Source organism: Panthera tigris, chromosome A1 (genome assembly GCF_018350195.1).
Source record: "Panthera tigris isolate Pti1 chromosome A1, P.tigris_Pti1_mat1.1, whole genome shotgun sequence".
Taxonomy (NCBI): Eukaryota; Metazoa; Chordata; class Mammalia; order Carnivora; family Felidae; genus Panthera; species Panthera tigris.
Window position 1 is genome coordinate 212,466,636 of NC_056660.1, and position 22,617 is coordinate 212,489,252.

The window sequence follows — 22,617 nt, forward strand, 5'->3', positions numbered from 1 at the left end:
GACTGTTTCCTTTCTTTTCTTTTTTACATGAAATTATGTTTTATGAAAATTCCTCATTTTTTTTTTCTGGATAAAGATTTTACTTTATTTTTTAAATTTTTATTTTAGTTCTTTTTCCCCCCAAGTTTTTATTTAAATTCTAGTTAGTTAACATATATGGTAAAATTGGTTTCAGGTGTAGAATTTGGTTTCAGGTGTAGAATTTTGTTGTTGGTTTCACTCAGGTCATGATCTCACAGTTTGTGAATTTGAGCTCTACATCGGGCTCTGTGCTGACAGTGCGGAGCCTGTTTGCGATTCTCTGCCTCCCTCTCTCTCTACCCCTTTCCCCCTCATTCTCTCTCTCTCAAAAAAATAAATAAGTAAATAAATAAATAAACTTAAAAACAAAACAAAACAAACAAAAAAACCCATTTTAACCTAATGGTTAAAAGCACATATTACAAAAAGTATATTTAAAAAAATACAAACCTTTTTTTTCTTCTCTTAGTAATAAAGTATCTTGGGACATATTCCTAGCCAAACCTAATTCAAAGATCCCTAATTTTCATTAATAACAGGTTTATTGAAGTATAATTTACATACCATACAATTCACCCTTTAAAATATATAACACAATGGTTTTTAGTGAATTCACAGTTGTGCAACCACTACCACAACCAATTTTAGAACATTCTCAGCACCCCAAAAAGAAACTCTGGAACCATTAGCAGTCACTCCCCATTCTCCACCCCACCCCCAATCTCCCCAGTCCTAGGCAATCACTAATCTACTTCCTCTTGCTATACATTTGCTGATTCCTAGCATTTCCTATGAACAGAATTGTGCAATATGTGGTCTTTTTGACTGGCTTCTTCTAGTTAGCATGATGTTTTCAGGGTCTTCAAGTGTCAGTAGTTCATCCTTTTTATTATTTAATAATATTTCATAGTATGAATATACCACATTTTATTCACCCATTCACAAGTTGATGGATATTTGAGTTGTTTCTACTTTTTCATTATTATGAATAATGCTGCTGTGAATTTACACATACAAGTATTTGCATAAACTTATATTTTTATTTTTCTGGGTCATTTGATAACACTATTTTTAAAGCTTATGAGAAACTGCCAAACTTTTTTTCCTGAAGTGGTACACTATTTTGTATTCCCACACGTACTGTATGAGGGCTCTAATTTCTCCACGTTGTCAATAACACTTGTTAATATCTGTCTTTTTTATTATAGCCGTTCTAGCGGGTGTGAAATGGTACCTCATTGTGGTTTTGACTTGCTTTTTCCTGAAGATGTGGAACATCTTTTCATGTGCCTCTTAGCCATTTCTTTATCTTCATTGGAAAAATGTCTATTCGTGTATTTTGCCTAATTTTAAATTGAGTTATTTGTGTTTTTATTATTGAGTTGTCAGAGTTATTTATACATTCTGGATAGAAGTCCTTCAGTAGATATATGATTTATGTATGTCTTTTCATTTTCTTGATGGTGTCCTCTGAAGCACATTTTCTTAGATGGTGTTCTTTTAATGTTTAATTTATCTCTTTTGTCTTTTGTCACTTGAGTTTTTGGTGTCATATCTAAAAAACCTGCTCCAAGGTCATGAAGATTTATGCCTTTGTTTTCTTCTAAACATTTTATATTTTTTGGCTCTTACATTTAGACCTGTGATCCATTTTGAGTTAATTTTTGGTATATGATGTTCACAACCCTGAGATCAAGAGTCCCATGCTTTACCAACTGAGCCAGCCAGGCACCTCTTCATTTTTTTTTTTTTTTAATGTGAATACACAGTTGTCCTTGTACCATTTCTTGAAAAGATTATTTCCCCCATTGAATTGTCTTGGCACACTTGTTGCAAATCAATTGAGCATAAATCTGAGAGGGTATTTCTAGTAACATTGTTTTCATTAAAAAAATTTTTTTTAATGTTTATTTATTTTTTTGAGGGAGAGCGAGAGACACAGCATGAGCGGGGGAAGGGCAGAGAGAGAGGGAGACACAGAATCTGAAACAGGCTTCAGGCTCTGAGCTGTCAGCACAGAGGCCGACACAGGGCTCTAATTCATGGACCACAAGATCATGACCTGAGGTTGGATGGAGGCTTAGTCAACGGAGCCACCCAGGGAGCCCTATCATCTTTTTTCTTAAAGTAGTTTCTATGCCCACTGTGGGGCCATAAATTGACCCCAAGATCAATAGTTGCACATGCCACCAACTGAGCTAGCCAGGAGCCCCTATCCTTTAGTTTCAACCTATTTGCATCTGTGGCATGGCAAATTACTCCTAGTTTAGTGGCTTCAAACAACACATGCTTATAATCTCACGGGTTCCATTGATCCGGAATTTGACGTAGCTTAACTGGGTCCTGTGCTCAGGGTCTCACAAGTTTGTAATCAGCTGGTCTACATTCTCCTCTGGAGTTTGAGTCCTCTTCTAAGCTCATTCATGTTGTTGGCACAACTCAGTGGCTGTGTTTCTAAGACTGAGACCATCAGCTTTTAGAAGCTACATTTCTTCATAGGCATTTTACAACATGGCTATTTTTTTCTTCAAGAGGAAGAAGGCGGCTCTTCTTGAGACTGAGAACACTGAGAAATGTATAGAAATGTTGAATCATTATATTGTACACTTGAAATTAATATAGCACTGTATGTTAATTATACTTCAATGAAAAAAGAAGAAAGGGAAGTCACCCCCTATGGAGAATCTAAAAAAAAAAAAAGGGTCTCAGCTGACTCAGGTCTCTCTCATTAGGGAAGTGTTGGATCAGCTTTCAAGGGACCCCCTGATTATGCCATGCACACCCAAGGTTATCTCTCTTTCGATTAACTCAGAGTGAATTAATTAATTACTTAACTACATCCGCAACTTTTCCTCCCCATTTTGCCATATTCTAGTAGTTAGAAGCAAGTCACAACTTCTGCCCACACTCAAGGAGAGGGGATCACACCACAGTGTAGATACCATGGTGGCAAGAATCACAAGGGACGTGTTAGAATTTTGTCTATGACAGATGGGGACATAGGTAGAATTGCAACTTCTCTATGTATATGCCTTTTATCATTCTGATTTTTGAAGTATGTGAATTTATTACTCATTCCAAAATAAAATAAAATTCTATATTTTTGAGGGGTACCGGGATATCTCAGTGGGATAAGCGACCTCCTCAGTTTCAGCTCAGGTCATGATTTCATGGCATTGGGCTCTGCACTGACAGCATGCAGACTGCTTGGAATTATCTCTCTCTCAAAATAAATAAAATAAAAGGTTGAATTCTGGTTTTCCTATTAAAAATTTTTAAATCTTTTTTTAATGGTTATTTTTGAGGGAGTGTGAGCGGGGGAGGGGCAGAGAGAAGAGGGGGACAGAGGATCTGAAGCGGCTCTGCACTGTCAGCAGCTAGCCCCATGCAGGGCTTGATCGGACTCAGTAAGTGCGAGATTGTAACCTGAGCTGAAGTCACGACTCAACCGACGCAGCCGCCCAGGTGCCTCTAAAAAATATTTTTTAATCTTTGAAACTTTGCATTAGTCTCACTGGAGTTTTATGCCTTTTTTAACAAAGGTCACTCCGCATAGTTGTTTTTACCCTAAATTCATTGAGCCACTCTGAGATCCTAATTAAGAACATGGACTTGGGAATCAGGCTGTGGAACTTTAAGCAAGATATTTAATCTCTTTGAGTCTCAATTTCCTTTTCTGAAAAATGGCGCTAATTATAGCACATAATCAGGATGTCATGAGAACTAAGTGAGCTGTTCCATAACACAAAATCTTAGTGTCATATGACAGTAAGCATTTATTTCAACAATCGCAGGGTGGCCGGAATGGCTCTGCAGATCTCAGCTGGGTTTGGTTAGGCTTGGCTCCAAGCTGTGTATTCGCTTTTGTCTGCTTCATTCTCATTCCTCTGGGACCAGCAGACTACCCAGAGGAAGTGTTTTCATGGCCATGAAAGAACCTCTTCTCATGGCAGCAGCCAGGAGCACAAAAGGAAAAGTACAACCGCATAAGCCTATTTCCTGCATCTGCATCATATCGGCTGACATCCTATTTGCTGAAGACAGTCACGTGGCCAACCCGCAGGTGGAGACTTAGGGCAAGCCTCCTGGCAAGGGGTGATCAAGAATCCTACACACGCTATACGGGTAGCAAGGATGTGGATGTATAACTATAGGGGAGTGAAAACTCGTGACCTATAGATACAGTTTAATCTAAAATTAACGTGTAAGGCACCTAGAGCTATCTCTGGAATATAAATCTTTGCAGTCATTGTAACACATATTTTAAAAAGAAATAATGTTGTTGAATGCCTCTAAAAGTTTTGCTAGTCATGTCAATAATATTGCTGTGCTTCAGGGCATAGCTGGGGTAGGAATGTAAAATGGAATAGCCATTCTGGAAAACATTTTGGTAGTTTCTTAAAAAGCTAAATGCATACTCACCATGTGACCCCAATTGCACTCCTGGGTATTTATCCCAGAGAAATGAAAACGATGTCCACACAAAACATGTACACAAATGTTCACAGCAGCTTTATTTGTGATACAACTTGGAAAGAACCCAAAGTCTTTCAATGGGTGAATGGGTAAACAAACTGTGTAATATCCACACGGTGCAATATTACTCAGTAGTAAAAAGGAACAAACTATTGATACATACAAGCTGGATGGATTTCAAGGGAATTATATTGAGTGGCAATGGGCAATCTCAAAGGCTACCTAGTGTATGATTCAATTTACACAACATTCTCAAATGATAAAATTATAGGAAGAACAGATTGTTGGTTGCCAGGGGTTAGAGATGGAGCAGAGGAAGGGGTGGGACTATAAAGGGTCTTTGTGAGGGATCTTCCTGGTGAGGGAACAATTTTATCTCTTGATTGGTGGTGGTAACACAAATTTGCACATGTGGTAAAATTGCATAGAACCAAACACACACATACACACACACACACACACACACACACACATACACACACACACACACACACACACAAATAAGTGCATATAAAACCTATGAAATCTGAATAATGTCTGTGGATTATACCAATATTCCTTTCCTGGTTTTAGTGTTGTACTATAGACAATATAAGATGTTACCATTGGGGAATACTGGGTTAAGACTACACAAGTCCTTTCTGTACTAATTTTACAACTTCTTGTCAATCTATATAATTATTTCAGAAAAAAATTTTTTTCTCAAATTTTGAGTCATGATAAGAAACGTGCCTCCTCTCCAAGGTTATAAAAGAGTTCACTCATAGTTTTCTTCTTGTGCTTTTATAGTTTCATTTTCTAGGTGTTTTGAAATTTTAATCAGATTAAAACAGAAAGCACCTATACATCCAACTGCCTACACAACATCTCTTCTAGAAGGTTTCATTTACTTCTCAAAAACTCAACTGAAATAAACTCAACTGCAAACCTGTTCAGGGCCCTGTGGTACCTATCTCAGTGAATGGCTTTCCTGTGTGCTCTCACACAAGCCAGAGCTGGGGAATCATCCTTGAAAACCTATCTTTCTTGTGGCCCACCCACTCCATAGTCAATCTTCCATTGAGTTCTATTAATTTTACTTCCTAAGTATCTTTTGGAAACTTCCACTTTGTAATGTCTCTTCTTCCATAGTTATAGTTAAGTCACTATCAGGTCCTATGGGATTATTACAGAACTAACTGGCTGCTGTATCCAATGTGACCATCTCTTTCGTGTATTGGGGGAGCTTTTCAAAATGCACGTCTGATAATTTTACACACTCACCCATTCCATCCTTCTCCCCACAAGGCAGGCATTTAAAAGCACCTTTGATGGCTTCTCATTGTATTTGGCTGGAAAAAGACCAAAATCTTTAAATGGTCTTATAGCACTGCATGATTTGATCCATGTCTGTCACTATTGCTGTTGACAACACTCTCCACCTTAGCCTACCCAAAATGGTCTTCTATTTCCTTCTCCATTATCCCATGATCTCTCCTTGCCACAGGGCCTTTTCCCATGCTTTTTTTTTTTTCCCCTCAGGAATGAGAGGTTTGGTTTAGTTAATTTCTGTTCATTCTTTGGCTTACTACTTCCTCAGAGTTGCTTTCCTTGAGTCCCAGATAAAATACAAACTTCTCATATTTTTGAGAATACATGCTCTCATAATACTGTATTCCTTCTGTATTCAAATATGTTCAAAGCATTTCTCAATTTGTATGTTAATGTGTGATGATTTGCTTAATATCTATGCACTCCACTAAACAGCCTCGTGAAAGCTATGACTGTGTCTCTTTTGGTTTATTATAATATCCTCATTGCTTAGCACAGTGCCTGGCATACAGCAAATATGTATAAATGCAAATATTTGTGTAATTATTGGATTAAGGACTGGGATTCTAATGAAAATATGGTTTTCATTAATGCATGCTTGCAATTTACCAGATGTGTTATGTTGGACAGATTACTTAATTTCTCTGAATTACAGTTTCTTCACAGTAAAATGAGTGTCTTTTGTTTTTAATTTTTAAAATGTTTTTCTTTATTTTTGAGACAGCACAAGTGGGGGAGGGGCAGAGAGAGCGAGAGTGGGGGACAGAGGATCCAAAGCAGGCTCTGCACTGACAGCAGTGAGCCAGATGTGGGGCTCAAACTCCCAAACCCTTCTGAATCACAAGATCATGACCTGAGCCAGTTGGACCCTCAGCTGACTGAGCCAGCCAGTGCCTCTGTCTTAATCTGGGCTTCTGAGAAAGCAGAGTCTGAGATAAAGGCTTTTGTGCCACTATTTGGTTAGGGAGCATAGCACCCAAAAACAGGAGTAAAGAAGAGGTGGAGGGAGGAGTAAAGGGGGGAGAGCCACGTCAAGAGTGTGTTGTTGAGTTTTCTGTAGCTAAATGCCATTGACAAATTGTATAAAGGATCTTAAAGATCCATTTGAAGAGAGAAAGGGACACTTTTATCTACCAGCTTGAAGTGCTAACTTCTGCACACTTCCAGGTTCTTCTGCATGGGCATGAGGTATGTGGACAGGCTTTGCTGCACCAGGAGGTTAGGGTTTTGCAGAACAGCCCCACACCTAGTCTGCGGGATTTGGGTCGGAGTTCCTGGAGAATACGCCTGCCACATTCTCAGTCATCAATAAATAAATGGTCATTGTTACTTGGAATATATATTTTGGTTTCCCAAAATATCATATCTTTCTTTCTTTCTTTCCTTCCTTTCTTCCTTCCTTCCTTCCTTCCTTCCTTCCTTCCTTCCTTCCCTTTCTTTCCAGATATGGTGATTTTGAAGTCTAGTTTGTAGAAAATGAACAAGGAAAAATGCTAGAAAAACTGAAAAAACAAATAATGAAGCTGTGGAAAGTCAGTAATTTGAAGAATGTGCATGAATATACAGACCATGTACATGCATTTTTGTGGACAAAATATATGTGGCTATTCATTATACTTATTATAGCATTGTTTGTAATAGCAAAGACTGGGAAACAATCTAAATGTCCATCTATAAGGGATTGACTTTAAAAAAGTGTATTACGATAGAATATGACGCAGCTGAAACAAAGTATGAAGAAACTCTTAAGTATTGATATAGAATGTTTTCCAACATCAAGTGAAAAAAAATCAAGATACAAAACAATGTATATTATGTGCTATTATTTGGATAAGAAATGAAGGAAAATATATTTTCATATTTGTTTGAAAATGCATAAAAAATTCTCTGGAAGGATATCAAAGAAAGGGTTAGTTATTTTACCAGCAAATGGGTTTATTTGGGAACACAAGAGAACTGCAATTCAGAACATGTTAAGCCAAGGCAAAACCTCAGGCAAGTCCAATAAAAAAAGAGAAAAACGTTATTTGACGGAGAAGGAGGAAGTTGGGAGGGGTTGTTTTAAGTGAAAGTCCATTGGACAAAAGCAAGCATTATCAGGGTGGTGATGATTTCTTATTGGCTGAATTGCAGGGGTAGCTGATTTCTAGTAGGAGATGCAATATACATCTTTTCCCTGTTGGGGCCTGTAATTGTTAATTCTTTCCTGTTGAGGATTCTTCTGTTAGGGGTCTGAAATTGACAATTCTTCCTGTAATAGAGGTTGAGTGGGCTGGCTCCCCCTTGTAGCCTCCCCTTTCTAGCCTCCTGACCTCTACTTTAGTGACGTTTCCTGGAATTGATTTTCATAACAATACTATTTTTAAAGTTTATTTATTTATTTTTTTAGTAAGCTCTATACCTGGGTTGGGGCTTGAACTCCCAACCCAAAGTTTAAGAGTTGCGTGCTCTACTTTAGGGCACCTGAGTGGCTCAGTTGGTTAAGCATCTGAGTCTTGATTTCGGCTCAGGTCATGATCTCACTCATGGTCATGAGATGGAACCTCATGGCTTTGTGCTGGGCGTGGAGCCTCCTTAAGATTCTCCCTCCCTCTCTCTCTCTCTCTCTTCCCCTCTGCCCCTCCCCACCTCCAAAAAAAAATGTCTCATGCTCTACCAACTGAGCCAACCAGGTGCCCCCGATTTTCATAAAAATAATATTGTTACCTATTTGTTTGTATAAGCACCCAAGTATTTAAATACCTATTACCACATAACAGATGACCCAAATTTAGCAGCTTAAGACAACTGATATTTATTATCTTGCAGTTGATGTAGTTTAGAAGTTCAGGAATGGCTTAGCTGGGTGGTAATGACTGGCTCAAAATCTTTCATGAGATTGCAATCAAGATATGAACTAAGGTTTGACAGGGGCTGGGGAATCTGCTTCCCAGATGGCTCTCTCCTGTGGCTCTGTGCAGGAGGTCTAAGTTCCTTCCCAATTGGACCTCTCCATAAAACTGCTTGAAGGTTGGCATGCTTGGATGGCTCAGTCCATTAAGCACCTGACTCTTGGTTTCGGCTCAGGTCATGATCTTACAGTTTGTGAGTTTGAGCCCCATATCGGGCTCTGCACTGACAGTGCGAAGCCTGCTTGGGATTCTCTCTCTCTTTCTCTCTCCCCTCTTTCTCTCAAAATAAACTTAAAAAAAAAAAAATCAGTTTGGAACCACCATACATTATAAGAAAAAGAAATGAAAAGTCTCTATTTAAAACAAAACTGCTCGAATGTCTTCATGATATGGCAGCTGGCCTCCCTCAGGGTGAAAGATCTGAGAGATAGAGGCAGGGAGAGAGGGACCATAAGAGAAGAAGTTGTGGACACCTGCATACATTCTACTCATTTGAATAGAGTCACTGAATCTAGTCCACACTCAAGGGAGGGGAATTAGGCTTATCTTTTTTTTTTTTTTTTTTTAACATTTATTCATTTTTGAGAGATAGAAACAGAGCCTGAGTGGGGGAGGTTGCAGAGAGAGAGGGAGACACAGAATCTGGAAGCAGGCTCCAGGCTCTGAGCTGTCAGCACAGAGCCCTGCGTGGGGCTCAAACCCATGGACCGCGAGATCATGACCTGAGCTGAAGTCAGGCGCTTAACTGACTGAGCCACCTAGGCACCTCAGACTTCATCTTTTGAAAGGAGTACCAGAGAATTTTGTTGAGGTATTTTGAAATCACTAGGGGAGGAGAAGGGGGGAACAACTAGGTGAATAGGGGCAGGGCTTGAAGGTAGATTTTCACTATATTCATTTTTATACTCCTTCAACTATGTATTTGATTAAACAAATAATTACGTTTCTTTTAAAAAAACATTTTAAGCTATTTGGGAAAGAAGTGCTACGGAAATAAAAGGAAAAAAATAGTTGAACAGGATGTGGAGAAATTGGTTGAGGTGAAATTGACCTTTGCCCAGAAAGATAGGAAAAAGGGAGGGTCTACTTTGTGTTCACCTTTCTCTCTCCTCACCCCACATTTAGCATTCTCACTTTCTAGGGTTTGGGGTGATGATGGTGTGCAGCCAGTAGGAGTTTTGGATGATGGGTTTGTAGAAGCGGGAGAACTCTGTAGCCAGAAACGTTCGACGGGACAGTTTTACTGTGAGCGTTTATCATTTATCACAGCTCAAGTCCTGTTACAACAATATATTTCTCCTATCTGAATATTCTGTAGCCATAACCTGTGGCCACTGTTGATTTTAAATAATATTGGATGGCATACAATGCCATTTCTGGATGTTTTATTTGTAAGCTCCATCCTTCTGGTCCTCCAAACTCCCCCTCAGGTTTGACATCTACGCTATAACATAACTTGCACAAACTGTCAAGAACGCCAAGAGGATTTCACCTAGTAATTAAATTCGAGGAGATTTAATTTGTACAAGGACGTGGCATGAAACCCAACAGGTTTATTGTCTCTATAAAAAGATCGTTAAGGTCAAGTGCACTGACGCGTACAGCACTAACAGTACTCACTGCGCCCTGGTCACTTTACAAGTCAGGAGGCGAGGAAAAAGTTCTACAAACAAAACTATTCAATTTGGTCTAACTTCTCTCTAATACATGCGGTAAATACTAAAAGTCCATTTTCAAGCTATTTAAATGCAGTTACTCCTTCGGAAGGGTTAGGGAGTGTGGGCAGAGAGAGCGCGCTCCCTCTTCGCTCTATCAGCAGCGGGCAAAGTCCTTCCTGTGTCTCTTGGGGACCCCGGATTCCAAGCGGGGTCCCTTCCCCGACCCCCCTCCGCCCTTTCCGCGGCCGAGGCCAACTCCGAGGATGGTGGTGTCTGCCGTGGTAACTGCACAGCTTGAGGCTGAGCGGGGTCCAGCCTCGCTAGGCCACGACTCTCCCGATTCGTGGCGGGGGCCTAGCCAGTCTCTGGCGCCAGGCCCGGTTTCCCCAGGGGCGAAGGGGGAGGCGGACGGAGGGAGGACACGTCACGGGTCTCCGGAGGAGGGGGATGGCGGGCCCGGCGGCCAAGGGACGCCTAGCAGAGGGCGAGAGCCAGCGGAGACCGGAGGGCCCAGCAAGGGGTCAGTGTGGGCGGATCCCCGCCCTTGTCCCCTGCCGCCGGGTCCCTGCCCGACGCTTCCGGCGCCCTCCGGGCCCGCCCCGCGCCGGCTGTGCCACATCCTCCGGTGACGTCAGTCGGCGCCGCCATATTGGGAAGGCGCAGCCGCCGCCGCCGCCGCCACCACCTCCGCCTCCACCTAGGATCTCGGGCTGCCTTGGGGCCTGCGGACGCCGGAAGGAAGAGCCCCTCTCTAGGTCCGCCGACGCCCGGCCCGCCCGTTTCGCCCCGACCCGTCTCCCCATGACTGCCCCCGGCACAGCTGTCGACGGACGTCGCCCCAGCGCCGGGATTTAACACGGAAGCCCGGGTCGGGGGCCGCGGGGGAAGGAGGAGGGAGACCCGGTAGGTCCCGCGTCCCTCTCGGCCCAGCACGGCGTCTCGGCGGGAGCCATGACCTCGCTGACCCAGCGCAGCTCCGGCCTGGTGCAGCGGCGCACGGAGGCCTCCCGCAACGCCGCCGACAAGGAGCGGGTGGCGGGCGGCGGCGGCGGCAGCGGCGAGGACGACGCGCAGAGCCGCCGCGACGAGCAGGACGACGACGACAAGGGCGACTCCAAGGAAACGCGGCTGACCCTGATGGAGGAGGTGCTCCTGCTGGGCCTCAAGGACCGAGAGGTGCGGGCGCGGCGGGCAGGGCGGGGGCGGCCGGAGGCTGGCGGCCGGCGCGGGGCCCGGGCACAGGGGGAGCCCGGCCTCCGGCTCCGCGCGTCTGCCCTCCCGAGTTCCTGAGCTGAGCGCCCAGCTGGCCCGGTGCTTCCAGATCCTCCCCGCACAGATTGCTTGGATTTTCCCTTCCTCCTTACACAGTCACTCCTTTGGTTTTGACTCCTTGGCGGTCTGTATGTCTTCCTCCCTTTTTCCGCCTTTTTAACCCGTGTAGACCCCAGGGTACAGCCCCACCTGGAGACTGCACGTTAGAGTGAAACACCTGGAACCACCAGCGCCCCGAACTCTCATGGGTTTTGCAGGTTTTAGGACCTGGGAGGGCTCCACGGATCTGCTTTTTGGGAGATTAAAAAACAAAACAAAACTTAAGGTGTACTGTTTGGAATTTTGAAAAATTTCGGTGAAATGGTAATGGAGGCAAAAGTTGTTTTACATCCAATAAAGTTAAAAGTCCAACAAAATTCTCATGACACCTTCTGGAAAATGACTTCCTAGGTAACCTTGCTTTGGGTAAGAGATTACTTTTAGTATCATTTTTATATTTTATCAGTTGACTAGTCTGCAAGAAGGTCTTCCTATCTTAAGGAAGGGCTTTTTCGTGGTGTGCTGGAAAGGTTAGGTTTGTGATTCAAGGCCTTAGGTGGGTTAAAGTTGCTGTGGATATATTTGTGTGTTGTGATTTTGAAAGATTATTTTCACCTCCTGTACACTCCCCTCCTAGGTTCTGTCATTAACATTTTCCTAGATTTGCTTCATCACATATCCATTTATCTACAAAAAAACCATTTTTATAAAGAGACCAGCCGGTTTTGGTGAGGTGATTTCAGAAGCTTGTTTTATCTCAGCGTGGAAACTACAAACTGCACATTTTGAGAGTCAGATACAGAAATATGCAAGTTTTGTTTTGATTTTTAATAAAGTGTTCCCTAGTCACAAAGGTGGGCAAAAAATCCTTATAAAACGATTTGGTCTTATTTCACTGAAACTTACCAGATATTTTATATTTTATATACCAGAGTTTTATATGGATTGTGGCCTCCTAATATTTAGTTTTTTAATGAATTAAAGTTTACTTCTATAGAGATGTCTAGAGTATTTGCTGTATCTTGGTTTCCCATTTTTAGGTTTTAATAAGGATCACTTGAAAAAAGGTTCCCCTGGGTGTGAAAGGGACTCAGTATGTTTATTAATTAGTGAGTTATAATGGAAACAGACTGATGTGAAATTCTTTTTTGTTCTTTGGAAGAACAAGCTACAGGTCTTCCTCAATTTATGATGGGGTTATGTTCTGATAACCTCATTGTAAATTGAATATTGAAAATGCATTTAAGGGGCGCCTGGGTGGCTCAGTCAGTTGAGCGTCCGACTCCAGCTCAGGTCACGATCTCACGCTCCGTGAGTTCGAGCCCCGCGTGAGGCTCGGGGCTGATGGCTCAGAGCCTGGAGCCTGCTTCCGATTCTGTGTCTCCCTCCCTCTCTCTCTGCCCCTCCCCCATTCATGCTCTGTCTCTGTCTCAAAAATAAATAAACATTAAAAAAAAAATTAAAAAAAAAAAAAGAAAATGCATTTAATACACTTGACCTATGAACCATCGTCGCCTAGCCTACCTTCAACATGCTCAGGACACTTACAGTTAGCCTACAGTTGAGCAGACTCACCTGTCACAAAGCGTTTTTATAATGTGTTGAATATCTCGTGTAATTTGTTGAATGCTGTACTGGGAGTGAAAAACAATGGTTTTAAGTGCATCAGGTGTTTACCCTTGTGGTCATGTGGCTGTGCCTAGCAAATCATATGTGTATGCATATTGTTAGCTCAGGAAAAGATCAAAATTCGAAGTATCATTTTTGTGCAGTCATAAAGTTGAAAAATTGTTAAGTTGGGGATGGTCTGTAGGTGTACAGTGTTCTAGAAATGTGATTTTAGAAAGTATTCAACTTGCCTTTTTAGGCTGCACAATTTAGAATTTTGGTAGTAAACATTTTTCTTTGTCTTTTTCCTTTAGAACCAAAGTAACGTTTTAGAAAATACAAAAAAAAAAAAAAAAGAAGGAAACAAGTCCTCCATATTCCTGAGTGAGCATTCTGGTTTATGTCATTTGTGATAGTTTTCTGTGTGGCTGTGTCCTGTGCATAAAACTAAAACTTAAAAAAACCAAAAACCAAAACCAACTAAAACCAAAACTAGCTTTTGGATTTGAGTCAGTCCCAAGTGAGAGCTTATGGTGAAAAAGTACCTTTTTCCCCCAAAGTATGTGTTACTGAAAAAGTTTAAGCTAAAACACATTGATTGACTTTTTTTTGGTGCTTGGTTGTCATGAAGATAATTTAAAGAATTTGTTGAAGCTTAATGGTACTTAAAAAATGTAGACAATTTAAATTTCTTTGGTGGCAAGTAATTGAAACCATATGTTGTGCTTATGTCAGGAGTCACTGTACCTTGCCATGTCATGGCTAAGGTCCAGACTCAGCTAATTTTGAGCATTTCTTGCTGATTTCAACAATCACCTAGAGAAATTTTTTATTTTCCCCTTTTGCAGGCAAGCCTAGGGAGTTGAAGTAGAGGTGAGTGGGTTTGGGATTTGGCATTGCTTTAGATAGAGGTTTTAGGGATTAATCTATATAACTTCTCTTTTACATCTTTACAGTACTAATAATGGACCTGTCACCTCCTCCATTCATAAGTTTGGGAGATTTTCCCCTCATGTCTTCAACTTGTATCAGTCTTTATAGTGGGGGCAGGAATTACTCTTACCTAGAGCCTAGGCATTTATGCTTGTTAATACTAGATTTTGATATTAACAAGTTTCAAGCTTTAGGCATAATATATAGCTTAATAAATTTACTGCTTTAGCTTAGTATCCATCTTTGTTACGTTTGGGTACTTGTGAGATATGAAAACCTACATTTTAAGGTCCTTAACGATAGATACGTTATATATGCACGTGTGTGAACTATTGTATTTGAATTCCAAATAATTGAGAAAAAAATGTAAAGAAATTGTAAGATGGTGAAATTAGCTTTACTTAGACTTTTAAAACAGACATTATGGCTTTTTAAAAATATTTTTGTTCAATAAGAAGTATATAGGAAAGTGCGCTGAAGTGTGGTAAGTTTTCACAAACTGAACATAGCTGTTAAACCAGCACCCAGATCAAGAAACAGAACATGACCACTCTCCAGAAGTCCCACTTGATGCCTTTCCAGTAATTGCTTAGTCCTTAAGGGTAGCAACTAGCTTGACTTTAGAATTCAGCAGAGAATAATTTTGTCCATTTTTGTACTTCCGTTTGCAGCTTTTGTTTTGCATTGTGACATTTATCTGTATTGTGTGAGGTTGTCATTTGTTCATTTTCTTTGAATTTTCAGCTTCTAACACATTTGTAATTTACAGTATTTAAACAGTTACATTGACTTACATCCTGTATCTAGTGTTCCTCCTAGGAGTCCTCCCTTTATTGAACAGAAGGCTCAGGTTGCCAATAACCAGATGGTCTGGCCTTGGTTTACCTATCAGGAGTGACTCTAAGGTCATTGTGAGGGATTTTTTTCCTTTTTTTAAAATTTAGGTTTGCGTTTTACACTTTTTACCAATGATTTTCCTTTGTGGCTCTTATGAAGCTGCTTGGGCCCTCTGGGGATTGCGGTGCTCAGTCTGGATGGAGCATCAGTGACTTAGGTATTGAAATAAATCTTCAGAGACCACAGTAAGAATGGCAGATAGGTTTAAACTTGAACTCAGCTTCCAAATTCTCAAGATTTTCTATAATCTTCTCCTTTGAGGGGGAAGGGCAGTAAATGAGCCAGATTTTTTTCCTTTCCCCGACTATTTAGTTTTTCCACTGATGCCTCCAAGAGTCAGTTTTCAGAACGTCTCAATTACCTCAAATACTTGGTATCGTTTATTTTTTTGCATTTTATTTCTTCTCTCAGGACATCATTATTGTATTTATTTACTTACATTTATTAAATTTTAATTCAAGTATAGTTGTATTAGTTTCAGGTGTAACAGTGATTTGACAATTTTGAACATTTCAAAATACTCACTTTGGTAAGTATGGTTACCATCTGTCAACATACAAAGTTATTACCATATTTTTTACTAATTCTTACCCTGTATTTTCTATTCCCTTGACTTATTTTATAACTGGAAGCTTGTAATTCTAAGTCTCTTCCCCCTATTTCACCCATCCCTCTATCCTCTGCCCCCTGGCAACCACCATTTTGTTCTCTGTGTTTATGAGTGTTTTTGTTGTTTGTTTTGTTGTCAGATACTTTTTTAAGTTTATTTAGAGAGAGAGGAAGAGAGAGCACGACAGAGGGAGGGAGAGAGAATCCCAAGCAGGCTCCATGCTGTCAGCACAGAGCCCTTAAGACTTGATCCCAGGAACCATGAAATCGTGACCTGAGCCAAAATCAAGAGTTGGACGCTTAACCGACTGAGCCACCCAGGAACCCCTATTGTCAGATACCTTTAAAAAAAAAAAAAAAAAAATTTTTTTTAATGTTTATTTATTTTTGAGAGAGAGACAGAGTGTGAACTGGGGAGGGGCAGAGAGAGAGGGAGACATAATCTGAAGCAGCTCCAGGCTCTGAGTTGTCTGTCCACACAGAGCCTGATGTGGGGCTTGAACTCACAAGCCATGAGATCATGACCTGAGCTGAAGTCGGACACTTAACTGACTGAGCCACCCAGGTGCCCCTTGTCAGATACTTTTAAATATTTTTGTTTGTGGCAGATCTTAGTGCTTTGAGGTTGGATGTAACTATTTTAAATGGCCAGGTGTAATTTAGAGTGTGTCTGTGGAATAGAAGTGGAAAGAGGTATTGTAGTTCATCTCTGAGACCTATCTTTTGTTTTACATATATTATTTAAGCCCTTGGGCCTCAAAATTCTCCTTTAAAATGGAGAGAGAATTCTCTTCCATGGTTCTGATTGGGCTGTTTTGGACGTTTATTGTTTTACTCTCCACCATGCTGAATCCTGTCTATCTGTTCCCCCCCACCCCCATCCTTTTATAGGGGTTCCCCCATTGTGTGTAGCCCCTGGAGGCCCTGTTGAAGCATTTACCCTCCCCTTTTGTGATGCAGTCACACTGCCTTATCCAGTCAGGTATTTTCTTCCAGGGCTTTGGATCTTGGTAGTGAAACAGGCTGTGGTATTTTGGAGACCTATCAAGGTTAGTGCCAGCGTGTGGATCAGAATGTTCTCTGACATGGTTCTTTGAGCTTCTTTCTCCCTAACCCATTGGTGCTGTCTTTCCTCTCCTGGTTTTTAAGACACTTTTCCCCTAGTGGTATTTTTTTTTTTTTAATGTTTATTTATTTTTTTTGGGAGGGAGAGAGAGAATTGCAAGCAGGCTTCATGCTCAGCACGGGGGCCCAACATGGGGCTCAATCCCATGAACTGTGAGATCATGACCTGAGCTGAAATCAGGAGTCTGACACTTAACCAACTGGGCCACTCAGACACCCCTGTTTGTTTTTTTTCGTTGTTGTTTGTTTTTAAAAGTAAACTCTACCCTCAGCGTGGGGCTTGAACTCACATCCCCAAGATCAAGAGTCACCTGCTCTACCCATTGAGCCAGCCAGGTGCTTTCAATTTTGTAATCTTAAAGATCCTTTCATGAAAGTCCTTTTTAAGGGGGGCTTGGCTGCCATGTGCTAAGATTTTAGTAACTTAGTGTATACTAAAGGCTTCTGAGCTTTGGAATTTTGTGATTCCTTTACTAATAATATTCTTTTCATATTTTCAAAAGATTGAATCTTCATTTATTTTTTTCAGGTGTATTTAAGAGTAGGTATACAGTGAAAGGCACATAGGATCTCAAAAATTAGTTTTTGGAGTTCATCGAACCATTTTTACCTTTTAAACAAGAGTTTATACTGAAATCGTTTTGATATATCTTAATTTTAACCATCTGACTGTCCCTGTGTGGATCATTTGAGATTATGTTTTAGAATTATATTTTGAAATAATTTTGATCAAAGTTTGACATATTTGATATTTAAAGAAGTAAACTGTTATAGTGTCAGCTTATGTGTAAGTCTCAAAAACCTAAATCATGCTTTTCCTGTTATGTCATGTTACATTTTTGGCCCAACACTCCTCTGTGTCCAAGCAAACTTTCCCTACTTTCTATCAGCATAATTTTTCTGCTGTTAATCAGAGTAAATGGTATCATTCCAAGTTGCTGTAGTCTTTCTTTAGGTCATTCTGTTTTCATGTGAGTCTCCTTTTAAAGCAACACAAAGATTGTGCTTGTCCTGTGTTTCTTCCATTTAATAAGCATAGTGACAAGTGCCAAAGTGGGCCATCTGGTTTCATTTTGAAATTGATATCTGTGGCTTTAGGTTTCTCTAATCAAAGCTTGAAAGATTGCTACCTGTTTCAGTAGCATGTACAGTATTATAATGCAGTCTAGCAAATACTGAGGTTTTAGGTATTATGGGAACATATAGAAAATAGTCTGCTTTCAGGCACCTGGGTGAAGCTACCGTGAGGTCATGACCTGAGCCGACATAATGAGTCAGATGCTTCATGGACTGAGCCACCTAGGCTCCCCTCTAGAATTTTTTGATAGTGAATATCTTGCCTGGCATATACTACCACTTAAGTATTTATTAAATAAATCATGTTTTTTTGATGAGGGTAATGTCCTCTCTAAGGGAGTGAAAATTGTTTCTGGGGTTGGTGGTGAAAAGTCCTTACTCTTTTTATGTATAAGCATAAATGTACATCTGTCCTGTAAACAGATGGTGTATCCATCTTAGAAATTTTTTTTTTTTTTTTTTTTTTAGTATTTGAGAGAGAGGCTCAAAAGCAGGAGAGGGGCAGAGGGGGGAGGGGAGAGAGAGAGAGCGAAAATCCCAAGCAGGCTCCTTGCTGTCAGTGCAGAGCCTGACTTGGGGCTCGATCTCACGAGCTGTGAGATCATGAGGTGAGCTGAAATGAAGAGTCAGATGCTTAACTGACAGAACCACCCAGGCGCCCCCATTTTATTAAATTTAGTGGGGAGAGGGTAGTTAGGAAAAATAAGTCTGAAAAAGCTTCTTTAGGGAGCAATAATGAAAAAAAGTTGAGAAACACTGAAATGAATCAATATTGAAAATACTAAATTTGTGCCCTTTACTGAAGTTTAGAAACCTTTTTCTCTGGAATTAAAATTTTTTTAAACATTTATATATTTTTGAGAGAGAGACAGAGCATGAGCAGGGGAGGGCAGAGAGAGAGAGAGGGAGACACAGAATCCGAAGCAGGCTCCAGGCTTCGAAACTGTCAGCACAGAGCCTAATGCAGGGCTCGAACTTGCAAACTGCCAAGATCATGACCTGAGCAAAGTCAGGCATCCAACCGACTGAGCCACCCAGGCGCCCCTGGCATTTTTATTGTAATAGATTTTGGCTTCTAGTTCAGTAGTGGGAGGAACAGTTTTAACATACGAAACTGTAAGAGGTTGTGAGTAAAATTTTAAGATCAAAGTTATTCTTGTTGGTTGATGATGTGTAGGTAAAGTTTTGTGTTCTTCTCCCAGTATTGTCTGGGAAGGGCTGGAAATTAAAGGACTGCATATAAACTGCTGATGGTTATTTTTACTCTGGTTTTATTTTCAATTTTGTTTTTTTAAACACTACTGTTAAAGTTTTATGCTATGTTAACAAAATAAGCTCAAAATAACATATAGAATTGAACTTTAAAAAAAACTGAACTTTGATTTCATGCACTGAATTGAGCTTGTCACATTTAATTTTTGGATCTATATTATCTAAAATGGAATCTGGTTTAGTGTCCATATGTTTAGTTCAATCCAATTATTGAACACATTCTGTATGTCCATCTCTTTCCTTCATGGTTGGGTTTCAGAGAAAAATTTCTTACCCTCAAGAAGCATCCAGTCTGTGTAGAAGACATGTGCAAATGATTTCAATAAAAGAGATTGCAGACTTCAATGTTAGTACATGTTAAGTGTAGTATGGACATACTGGGGATGCCTTGGATCAGCAGCCGAAAGACTGTGCCATGCTCTAGACTCCCAGCCTTGCCTTTGAGTAGTTAGAAAAACTAGGATAAATGATTTGAATTCTTAGAACCTCAGTTTTTCCCTGGGCAAAATGGGCCTATATTTGTGGGCTGTCCCATAATCTCTAGATTGTAGGGCTCCAGTGAACTGGCATATATGCAGGATCTTTGAAAACTGCAAAGTGCTGAACAAATGAGTAATGGCCTAGCCTCGAGAAGTGAGTTACAGTTTGTAGTGGTACTGATAAGTATTTAATATTTTCACTATTTTTGTTTCTTGGCCCTCTTATTCTTTATCTACTGGGCTTAGTAGAACATTCCTCTTCCAACCCCGGTGGTCACCATTTCTTCCCACTTTCCATAGTCCTACCCCCTGTTTTTGATGCCCTCCCCCCTTTAGGAGGCAGGGGGTCCTTTCTACCTGAGTTCAAGGCCAGGATCTTCTCTTAGGGTGTTAGGGCTAGGTCCTCTGGAGAAGGCATTGGCACACAATCCTTTCTTTTTTTATCTTATTTCATTGAAAATTTTTTTCCTATTTTCTTCCTGTCTTAATGTACTGTTCGCTCTTTCCTCACTATAGGTTCTTTGGCTACCAAGCCAGAGCCCTGTGGGGTTTGAGAGTGGGGAAAGGTGGGAACGCCAGTTTCCAAAGTTGCACTAAATTATGAAATTGTACTTTGTGCAAGTCTTTTTGTTAAATGAGCCTAGGAATAAAAGTAGCAAGGAAAGTCCTAGTCTTCACAAGTTTATATAGTCTAATGGTGGAGAGGCAGGACATGGGAGAATTCAAATAACGGTGTAAATTAGCACTATCCTAAGTGCCACTTGGATAGTGGATACCATACATTTTTATTCAGAGGAAGTAGCAAATAGGTTGAGGCTGGCCAGGAGGGTCAGGAGCAGAGGGAAGTTGAGCTGGGCATTATTCCCCTTACAGAGGAGTCGGCATTCCATTCTAGGAGAGGAGGGGGAGCTGGGGCTTATAACAGAATCTCCCAGGGGATTCTGTCCACAGAGTTGGTTGGAGCTGACTGGAAATTGGTTTTGGGGTTAACTTTCATTTGATTGTCACAGTCTTTTAAGATGGTATCTCGGCTAGTCCCGCCCCATGCATCTATAAAATTTTAAGTTAGAAAATTGTTTTAATATACATTGTAATTTTCTTAAAATATTTGCAGTGTTTAGAAATTATTGCTTATAAATGTGAACTTAAAGTAATCTGCCCATCCATCATCTCCCGGTCTCAAATAATTGAGGATCTTTTATGATCTGGGCAGGGTCCTGACTGCTGGACTAGAAACATTAAGATAGTCTCCATAGTCTTAATTGTGACTGGTAGGCCTCAAAGAGTAAAAGGAAAGCTGTAGGTTCTTTATTCTTAATTTTTTTTTCTTGTGGTAAAATATTCGTAACATAAAATTTACGATTTCAGCCATTTTAAAGTGTACAAATCAGGGGCATTAAGGACATTCAGATTGTTGTGAATGTTGTAGCCATCATCACTAACCATCTGTAGAACTTTTTCATCATTCCAAACAAAGTATACCGATTAAACACTAACTCTTCCTTTCTCCCTTCCCTTAGCCTCTGGTAACCACTATAGATGATCTCCAACTTACAGTGGTCTAACGTGCAATTTTTTGATTTTATGGTGGTGTGAAAGGGATATATAGATAGTAGAAACTGTACTTTGAATTGACTTTGGATTGTTTCCTAGGCTAACAATGTGCCCTGTGATACTCTCCCCTTAATCCGGGCAGGGCTTAAGGGGGCAGCAGCCGCCAGCTGTCATGTGATCACAGGGATGAACAGCTGGTAACAGTTAGAACTGTTCTGAACCCACAACCGTTCTGTTTTTCAGTACAGTTTTCAGTAAATTACATGAGATACTGAGTACTTTATTATAAAATGGGATTTGTGTTAAGATGGTTTTGCTTAATTATAGGCTAATGTAAGTGCTCTGAGCATGTTTAAGGTAGGCTGGGCTAAGCTGTGATGTTCAGTGAATTAGGTGTATTAACTGCATTTTCACCTTAAATTATATTCTCAGATTTACAGTGGGGTTTATTGGGATGTACCTCCATTGTAGGTTGAGGAAGATCTATATTCTGTTTTCTATATCTATGAATTTGACTATCCTCGGTACCTTATACAAGTGGAATCATGCATTTGCCCCGTTATGTCTGTTTTAGCATATTTTCAAGGTTCATTCATGTCGTAGCATGTATCCTAAATTTCATTCCTTTTCAAGGCTGAATAATATTACGTTATATGTGTATACTGCGTTTTGTTTATCCACTCATCTGTTGAACATTTTGGTTTCTACTTTTTAACCATTGTGAATAAGTCTGCTTTGAACGTTGTTATGCAAATATCTGTTTGAGTCCCTGCTTTAATTATTTTGGATACATACTTGGAATGAAATTGCTAGAAAACATGGTAATTCTATGTTAAATGTTTGGAGGAGCTACCATATTGTCTTCCACAGTGGCCGGACCATTTTGCATTCCCAGCAGTGCACAAGGATTGCAGTTTCTGTGTCCTGGCCAACACTTGTTTGTTTGTTTGGATGATAGCCACTGTAACAGGTGTTTAGTGGTATCTCATTGTGGTTTTGATTTGCACTTCTCTAATGATTAGTGATGTTGAACAAATTTTTTTGTGCTGATTAGACATTTGTGTATTTTCTTTGGAGAAATATCTATTTAAGTACTTGCCCTGTTTTTTTTTTTTTTTCCCCCAATAAGGTTTTGTTGTTGAGTGTTAGAAGTTGTGTATATTTTCAGGATATTAATCCCTTATTAAATCTATGATTTGCACATATTTTCTACTATCGTGTGGGTTGCCTTTTTACTATGTTGACAGTGTCCTTTGATCCACAAAAGTTTTTACTTTTGATTGTCTGCTTTATCTTTTTGTTGCTGTTGGCTGTGCTTTTGGTGTCATATTCAAGAAGTCATTTCAAAATTTAATGTTTTTAGGATTTTCTGCTATGTTTTTTCCCTATGAGTTT

General features: G+C 40.3%; 1 protein-coding gene across 2 annotated transcripts in view; it reads left to right on the plus strand.

Moving 5' to 3' along the window:
* The first annotated feature begins 11,023 nt into the window (after nt 1-11,023).
* GOLPH3 (golgi phosphoprotein 3) overlaps nt 11,024-22,617 on the plus strand; it is a 51,884-nt gene continuing 40,290 nt past the window's right edge. For both annotated transcript variants that reach the window (XM_042997057.1, XM_042997052.1), the window contains exon 1: nt 11,024-11,533. In XM_042997057.1, the coding sequence (XP_042852991.1) occupies nt 11,309-11,533 (225 nt within the window). In that variant the 5' untranslated portion in view covers nt 11,024-11,308. The remainder of the gene's footprint in view (nt 11,534-22,617) is intronic.